The sequence below is a fragment of the Malania oleifera genome, chromosome 10 (assembly GCF_029873635.1).
Source record: "Malania oleifera isolate guangnan ecotype guangnan chromosome 10, ASM2987363v1, whole genome shotgun sequence".
Lineage (NCBI taxonomy): Eukaryota > Viridiplantae > Streptophyta > Magnoliopsida > Santalales > Ximeniaceae > Malania > Malania oleifera.
The window spans coordinates 49826689-49836110 of NC_080426.1; the positions used below are offsets into that span (position 1 = coordinate 49826689).

Sequence of the window (9422 nt, forward strand, 5' to 3'; positions counted from 1 at the left end):
CTAAGAACTCAGCCGCTTGGTGTTCTACCGATACCCGAAACTATAGCTCTTCTTCTTCTTCCACTGTCCCTACCGAGAACCACTCTGAGAACCAGTAGATACTGACCTCTTCCCTTGTACCTATACAACCTCATCTCCTCGAAGGTCGGTCTCAACTATGGTGTCTTTATCCGCCAGAACAGAAAACTCACGGATCTGTAGCATCCCCACAAGACGGCGGATGTCTTTCCTCAGACCCTTCTCGAACCTTCGAGCCTTCTCGTGCTCATTCGGAACTAAGTATGGTGCAAATCGAGATAACTCGATGTATCTGGAAGCATATCTCTACACCAACAAAGTCCCTACGTCAGGCCTGAAAACTCATCAGCCTTCGCATCCCGAGTGGAGACCGGAAAGTATCTCTCGAAGAATACCTCCTTGAAGCGGCCCCACGTCATATCATATGAACTAGCTCTCTGCTTCTCAAGTAGACTCACCGCTGTCCACCATCGCCCTACCTCCCCAGCCAGCTGGAAGGTAGCGTACAAGACCTTCTACTTCTCAGTGCAGTGGAGGACTCCCAAAATCCTCTCGGTCTTCTCAATCCAATCTTCCGTCACAATCGGATCCGGTCCTCCTGTAAATGTCTTATAAATTAAAGTGAATTTGACTCCCTTTTGAGAAATCTTTTCTAATTGTTCATGGTTATTTGATTTCTTTTAAAATTGAATTCTTTTCTATAATTCTTTTATCACTCTAAATTCTTGGTGATCAATTTCTAAGAACTTAACCCTTCTTTTGTAGCCCAAATAATGTGATATAAATTAAAGTTAACACTACTAGTCAAAGATGAAAATTCTAGGGTTGGCTAATTGGAGCCCTCTAAATGAACTTTTGATGTTAGTTTTTTGTGAAGAGGTATGAAACTATCGCTTACTTGAGAGACAATAGTGAGATATGTTTTCAATGATAACTCTAACAAAGATTGTGTTAACCTCATAGGCAATGATGTTGCTTAGGGTTTGGGCATTCTACATGGGGGTATATTTGAATTGAGTTGACACAGTAAAATACTCGAACTTGACTTGACTAAAAAATGTTAAGCTTGAAACTCGACCAATCTCAAAATTGTTAAACTCGAACTCGACTCGATTAGAAATTCTTAAAACTCGGGCTTGACACGATTAAGATTGACTCAATTGTAATTAAATACTAAACACATAAATATATATATTGTTCATAGATATATTTATAAAATATATATTATATGACTAATATAATATAAAAATAATAAATTTAAAAAGTTCAATTAGACTCAAAAATTGGCTCAAGTGCTATTATCAAATTCAAACTTGACTTGTTATAATACTTGAGTAACTCGAACTTGACTCGAATTCATGTAGAATCGAGTTGAATTGACTCTGAATAGCTTTTGAGTAGGTTTGACTCACCTACGCCCCTAATTTTACATCATGATAATGATATGGAAAGACTCCATGGTTGTACGATTTTTATGACCATCACTTAAATACCATATTTGAAAGAAAAGAGAGAATAATAGAATTTGTTATAATATAAAACACTAACTTAGTGTCTTCCTCTCTATCTATAATATCTCTGTTGTTCAATGCCCTCAAGGGTTGGTGCAATTGGATGTGGGTGAATTGAAAGCCTCCCTAGTAATAGAAAATCTTGGATTCGATTCTGCATAAAGATTAGTCCTTGATCAATTAGAAGGGAGCTACGAAATCGATCACGTCCTCGCATGATTTGATGTCATCTAAAGTGTTCAAAGGGATCTTCCATAATAGAATTCTAGGTTGTTCAAAACACCCCCACACACACACAATGACCATCATACTCTTATTGACTAATACCCGCTAAAAAAACATTAATAATATATTACGTAACAAGTAATACTAGCTAATCTTATTTCTTTAATTTGAGAATAAAGATATAAGTGTTTTATTAATTTTTTTTTATAAGTTAAAAGTGAATTCGACTAACTTCTTTTTGAAAACTCTTTTATGATTGACTTCAATCTTACTAAACTTCTTTTAAAATTGACATCTTTTTACAATTCTTTTGTAGCTCAAGTATTTCAAGTTCATTTTTTAAAAATAATAATAATAATATTACTTTGTCCCAATGTTTGATGCTCATAAATTGTAATGAAAAACTATATATGGAGAAATTTTAAATACCAATTTCACTACAATTTATTTTATTTTTTTATGGAATAAATAAACCATAACTCTTTTTCATACAATGTTTTTTTTTTTTTTTTTTGTTGATGATATGAAGTTCTTGCCTTTCACTTAGGCGACACCAAATCAGGAGATAAAAATATTACCATTTGTCTATTAATGCATTTCTAACAATTCACTAGATGAACTACAAGTGCAGAATCAAATTTGAAACCGTGACATCACTGGGCCTCAACTTTTCCCTTACCATTTAAAATAAATTTATTTTTTTATTAAAGAACATCATATATTTTTTTGATGTGTCAGTTTTAAGGTGTAATATTAAATATTTGCTTTCCACATGATTATTCCAGCTCATATTGTTCAATAAAACATTATTTGAAAATTTCAAATAATAATTGGGTTACCATAAGAGGAATTAATTTTCAATGAAATAAAAAAGGAATTCAAATAATTCCAAAAATATAAAATTTTTAATGACTTAAAAAGATAATTTTAGGGTAATATTTTAAAAAGTACTTCAGTAAGAATAATTTTAAGCCAATGAAAATAACCACAAAACTTTAAAATTTAAAATCTTTACGCTACTAAAGCTAATTCCAATTCAAATGCAAAGGACAATTTAATAATTTATAAAAAAAATTTAAAATAAATATTATTTTAATTATAACATTTAAAATTATCCTAAATCTGTTTTTCTTTTATAGTTAGGATTTTTTTGTCCAATTAAAATTTCATATTAAGTTTATTTATGATACAAACTCATCTTTTATTGAATACAACTTTTCATTTCTCATCCATCTCAAACCTAAAACTTTTAGGATCAATTTTTTGTTATAACATCAATTTTGAATTAAGAAAACTTAAATAATGTGCAAAATTAAATTTTTATTTATTAATTTATTATATATTTTTCATTTCAACTTTTAAGGTAATTTTTAAGTTCCAAAGATACTCTCACCATAAAAGTATCGAACTATTATTACAGGGAAATTAAAAAATAATTTTAATACTAGGAACCCAAATTAGAAAGAACTTTTTCCCACATTTTCTTTCCTTTTAAGCCCAACGAGAATAATAATTTGTAAATCTAACCCTATGATGCTAATACTTTTTTTTTTTTTTTTTCAATAATTGAAAGTCCATATTGAATTTGAATTATATAACGGAAGATAATTTATCTCTCATCTCATATTGATTCTCACTCTCATTCATATTGAGATTTGAGTTACACCATGAGCATAATTTATATCTTATTTTATATTTCTTTTCATTTTTTTTTTAAGATATCTAATCGTGAAAAGAAATTTTCTTTTCCCCACATATTTATTTTATTTTTTGGTTTGGTCCAGAAAGAATCATAAATTGCAGATCAGACCCATCACTCTGCTTTCACCAAATTTAATGACCTCCTCTGTTTCCAAACTTTGAATTAAATGCTGCAGCTGTGAATCCCACCCACCTTCCCAGAAATTAAAATAAATAAATATCTCTCACTATTCCCTTCTCCTTCCCCTCCCCCCAACCCCCCTCCTCCTCCACCCCAAATGTATACCCCCCACCCCTCCCCTTCGCCTACAAATGTCCTCCACCAACCCCACCACCACCGCCGGCGGCGGCGCCCCTCCCACCACCCTCACTGGCTCCACCACCACTACCTCGCCTACTCACAGCTCCATCAGCCAGAGCGTCACCAACCTCGGCCTCGGCTACGCCATCGCCATAGCCCTCGGCTTCCTCGTCCTCCTCTCCACCGTCCTCCTCGCCTCCTACGTCTGCTGCCGCGCCTCCCGCCCCCGCTCCCGCCACTCCCGAAACCCTAACCCTAATTCTGCCTCCGACGGCATCATCCTCCCCCGCGTAATCTTCGTCGCCGAAGACGACGACGACGACGCCGCCGATGAGAACCCCGCCGCCGGCCTCGATCAGACCGTCATAAATTCGTACCCCAAGTTCCCGTTCGTCAAATCCGGCGATCTCGGGAACGCGGGTACGATGTGTTCGATTTGTCTGTGCGAGTACAGAGAGTCGGAAATGGTGAGGATGATGCCGGATTGTCGGCATTACTTCCACTTGCTCTGTATTGATGCTTGGCTGAAGCTGAACGGCTCTTGCCCTGTGTGTCGGAACTCGCCGCTGCCGACTCCGCTGTCGACGCCATTGTCGGAGCTGGTACCGCTGTCCCAGTACCCAGCGCAGCGTCGGAGATGATTTTTCCCAATTTGGATTTCTGGGTGTTTCGCAAATTCCATCTTTCTAGTTTTTCTTTTTCTTTGTTTTGGAATTGAATTGAATTGTAAATTTTCCATATATGGGATGGTGATAATAGGGGATTTTGATTCTGGTTGATGTTGAAATAGAGAATGAAAACAGAGTAGGTGTTATCTTTAGCTGGATTATGCTGTCTGCAAGAATTGGGGAAGAGGGGCGAGGTGGGGGTGGTTTAGTTTAACAGAGAATGAATCCGTGTTCTTAAATTTTGGTTACATTTTAAGAAAATTTATGATTTATGATTTGGAACCGTGGGGAAGATTTCCAAATCATTGGGCTTCTGATTTCTCGCTGGGTAACAGTTGCTGTAGTCATGGAATTACCTTTCTTTTATTTTATTTTATTCTTGAGATTATTGTAATTATTGCTCCCGTTTTCTATTTTCAGGTTTCCTCTGTTCCAAGTTCATAAAAAAATTTATTTATTTATTTAAAGTTCACATTAAGCTAAGCTATGTCACCATTACTTACTCTCTTAGCAGGACTCCTTGAATTTATTTTTTTACCAAATACATAACTTATATTCTTGGTAAACTTTAAAGTAGACCAATCAATGAAAATTCTCAAAAACTTAAATGGATGTATCAAAGATTTTTTAAATTTTAGAAAAGCCTCTATCTTTTTATCATTCAATAATCTTTATCTTGGCCGATAACTACACAATAAAAGAAAGCACATCACTTATTCATCCCTCTCTAGAGAGAGTTTGAATATGAGATCGTCAACACAAAAATGCTTAAGTTTATCAGGATGACTTCTCCTCTTCATATTCATATACAGTGTAAGTCTACAGTTAACCATTGCAACATTTTACAACTGTCGACTGACGGAATGCCAAACAGGGCCTAAAGCAGAGCCAATTGCAAAACCTGAAAAACAGAGGTGGGGGATGGAACCCTAATGCTACGTATTATTATTGGTGGAAGATTCTACGTAGGGTCTCCAGCAAGATCACGCGTTTGACTTAGACATTAGAAAAGAAATTCAGAAGGTCAGCTGCAGCAACAACTAGGATCATTTGACTTCCAACACATCTCTTCAGCATATTCAGGAAAAAAAAAAATTCGAGGAATTTAAAAAGTCTTTTAAATAGTGAATAGAATATGCACTATGCATGAGTGTATAGCACGGGGGCTTCGGATATTATTAATTTTCCAGCATCATCGATTAAATATTCTCAATTTATTATATTTTTTGACCTTTTTAAATTAAAAAAAGTAATTAAATAACGACAAACATAGGTATTCGTGTTTTTTTGAAATGATATTTTTTATCAATTACTTTTTAAAATAATTTGCCTGCAAGATAGAGCAAAATCAAATTTTAAGATTTTAATATTTGAATGTAACTTGTTATTGAATTTAGATTTGATTTGATAAACAATTATCCTCCCTTGAATTTGTGTTAAATTTAGATAAAATATAAAATTTAGAATGAAAAAATAAGTGGTTAAAACTTAATTTTTACATTTTTTTTAATCTCAAAAATGCTTTTAAAAGGAGTATTTTTACTCAAATTGAATTAACATGGTATAACTCAACTCGATTTGAAAGTATTCAATTTAAAACTCAACTTGAAGTTGACCCATCACAAAATTATTGAACTCGAATTTAATTTAATTATAATTTCTTAAAATTCATACTTCATTATTTGATTATGAAAGGTATTAAAATAACAGTAAAATAATATGTGTAAAATATTTTTAAAAGTAATAAAATTAAAAAAAAAAAAAACTTAGTTAGACCGAATGAAACTCATGAACCTTCTTATCGAATTCAAACTTAAGTTTTTCGATTTTTTTTAACAAAAAGTTTTATTAAAATATATAATTTTGAAAAATAACTCATGAAAATCCTCCCATAGAGCTCAAAACACGAAGAGAGATAATATATTATAAGGTACGACTCTGATCTCGAAGTCCTCCCCACTTCTCCTTTCATCAATTTCGTATAATATTATATCCACTAGAATAATGGCCCAGATCAAGCTCAGTGCTCTAACCCCAACCCCAAATCATCTTCTTCCTCTTATAGTCAAAGCTTCCCTTCCCCCCTCCTCCCCTGTCTCACAAGTCCAGTTTCAGGTATCGCCTAGAATCCATCTCTGTCTTCTCAATTAAACATTCTTCTAAAATTCCTCCCTGTCATCACCATTGATTTTCAAGTCCCTGTCCTTTTGTTTTTGTTTTTGTCTTCTTTTTTTTTTTGGCTTTTTCTTCAGTTCTAAAACCATCGGATTCATGGTTTCTCAAGAGGAGAGTAGCTCTTGATCATCTTCCCTTTTCTGTTTGTTCCTGAAAGCTCTGATGATTATTTTCTGTCCTGAGAAGGCAGAGATGAGAAAGCCCAATGGAATTGTGATGAGGTTGGGAACATGGAGAGGGATTCCCAAGTTCATACTGGTTTTGGGCACACTTGCTCTGCTCATCTGCTTTGCGACTTTCTTCAAATTCTACTCTCTCAGACACCATCATCTTCTTTCCAATCCCATCTGCACCCAAGCAAATCCTCCCGAGACGCGCGGCCTGACCGGGCCTGAAATCCGACTCACTCTTGAATCCATCGTCCAGAAAATCCAACAACAGATAAAAAACTTGCCTTTGGATTCACCTCCATCACCAGAATCCATGCTCAGACACGGAGCTTTCCTTGAAGACATATTGGGTCTTGTTGACTCAGTCCAAGTATCCATACAGAACAGAGGAAGTCCAGCTCCCCAGCATCCTCTGCTGACGCCAAAGAAGCAATCCAGGGAACCTGCCGATTACTTCCTCGTAGAAGAGATTCGAAAGTACGTAAAGATGAAACCGAACAGGCTGCGGAAGAAGAACTTCATGGGCACAACTGGAACCTTCACGAGCATCGGCCACGCCTGTTTTGCCATGAAGAAAGAGCTCGAGGACTACATGGATTACGACGTCGGCGAATTCTGCAACGACGATTGGAAACTAGCCCAAAAGCTGATGATCCATGGCTGTGATCCGCTCCCAAGAAGGAGATGCTTCTCGAGAGCCCCCAAGCTGTACGCCAAGCCGTTCCCCATCGACCAGTCCTTGTGGAAGCTCCCCGACGATCGAAATGTGCGGTGGAGCCATTACCGATGCAAGAGCTTCGCCTGCCTGGCAGGCAATTCATCTCCCAAGGGGTTCTTCAAGTGTGCACGTTGCTTCAATCTTACCGATCATGAAATGCCCAGATGGATCAAAGCCGCAAACTTGGACCCAAGCTCAAACGTGTCTGCAGATTTTCTCATACAAGAAGTTCTTGAAATCAAGCCTGGGGAAATCAGAATTGGACTGGATTTCAGTGTGGGAATCGGCACATTTGCAGCCAGGATGAGGGAGTTCAACGTCACAATGGCCTCTGCAACCGTCAACCTAGGGGCGCCGTTCAATGAAATGATCGCGCTCCGGGGCCTAATTCCCCTCTACTTGACCATAAACCAGCGGCTGCCGTTCTTCGACAACACGCTGGATTTGATCCACACGACGAGGTTTCTCGATGGCTGGATCGATTTGGTGCTGCTGGACTTCGTGTTGTATGATTGGGACAGGGTGTTGAGGCCTGGAGGGCTGCTGTGGATAGACAGCTTCTTCTGCTTGAAGCAGGATTTGGATGATTACTTGGAAGCATTTAGGGCGCTGAGGTACAAGAAGCACAAGTGGATTGTTGTTCCAAAGCTAGACAAAGATGACAGAGAGGTCTTCTTCTCCGCTGTCCTGGAAAAGCCTCCCAGACCATTCAGATAATCTCACATCAAATTTGAGTTCTGCGATTAACTACCCCAATAATATTAATTTTCCGAGCACTGATGATCTTCAAGATCCTCAAAATCATGGAAATATTTTATGTTCTTGTAGAGAAAATCATATGTTTTTAACCCATTTGGAAGCTTGAGATGTAGTTTAGATTCTCACCCTCAATATATATATATATATATATATTTTACTATTTTTGGTTCAAATTTCAGTTCAATTGTGATATTTCTTATACCAACCTAAATAATAAGCACTGATATTTGGGATATTTGATGTCACTGCATTTAAATAATTTAATTGATATATTTATATGAATTGAAATATTTTGTTTGATAAACAAAGAATTATATTCAAAGAGAGAAGAACCAACACCAAAAAATTTGAAAGAGAAGGCGGCGGGTTACAATGAGGCGCCGTTAGTAGACAATCAAATTCATTATAAAAAAAAAAAAAAAAAAACATTTGCCTAGACCCACAGCCAAGTGAGATACACCGCTCTACTCCAAAGCAAATTATTAGTAGAAAATTATTAATGTAAAAGAAGGCATTCCTGAATCATAAGGGTTCTCGTTTTTGTTAGACGGGAGAGAGGATTATCATAGTGTACCAAATTGTTTTGAAGTTCATAGTAATGACCAACTAACGGGTCACAAATGAGCGACCTTATTTTGTTGGGTTTTTACTTGAGCCAACGCCAGAAGACCGGATTGGAGACATCTGCAGAAGATGAACCAGTGGAAGAGGTGTTGGTGGAAAGCATCGGTGATGAACATATAGTGATACCGAGGAGGTGTTGGTGGAAAGCATCGGTGATGAACATATAGTGATACCATCAAGATAGCCATGGAGGTCATAGCCAATGAGCAATGATGTCAGTTGGGCACACCATAAAGGAAAATTGGAAGGGGTCCGCTTCAAAGGAAGTTGGGAGCCGGCATTAATTGCAACAAGAGGAGTATTACCATTGCTAGGAATCTCAAAAATGTTGATAATCATAAACTCGTGTGAAACGTGATACAAAGGTAAGAGTAAACAAAAGAGACGAGTTAAAATGGTAAAGATCTAATCTGAAAATTGATAAGAAAAAGGGCCAATAAATAGGCTTTACATCAAAACACTTCATCTTAACACTAATCACAAACTCCTATAAAATAAGATCACATACTACCACTAACCACAACTCCTATAAAATTTATTATACCATTACTA

At 36.5% G+C, this 9422-nt stretch overlaps 2 protein-coding genes across 2 annotated transcripts; both read left to right on the plus strand.

Moving 5' to 3' along the window:
- The first annotated feature begins 3700 nt into the window (after positions 1 to 3700).
- Positions 3701 to 4837, plus strand: LOC131165811 (RING-H2 finger protein ATL67-like). The gene has a single exon (XM_058123905.1). The coding sequence runs from the start codon at positions 3768 to 3770 to the stop codon at positions 4395 to 4397; it is 630 nt and encodes a 209-aa protein (XP_057979888.1). The 5' UTR covers positions 3701 to 3767; the 3' UTR covers positions 4398 to 4837.
- Positions 4838 to 6388: 1551 nt separating this feature from the next.
- On the plus strand, positions 6389 to 8479 carry LOC131165810 (probable methyltransferase At1g29790). The gene has a single exon (XM_058123904.1). The coding sequence runs from the start codon at positions 6762 to 6764 to the stop codon at positions 8202 to 8204; it is 1443 nt and encodes a 480-aa protein (XP_057979887.1). The 5' UTR covers positions 6389 to 6761; the 3' UTR covers positions 8205 to 8479.
- Positions 8480 to 9422: the final 943 nt, after the last annotated feature.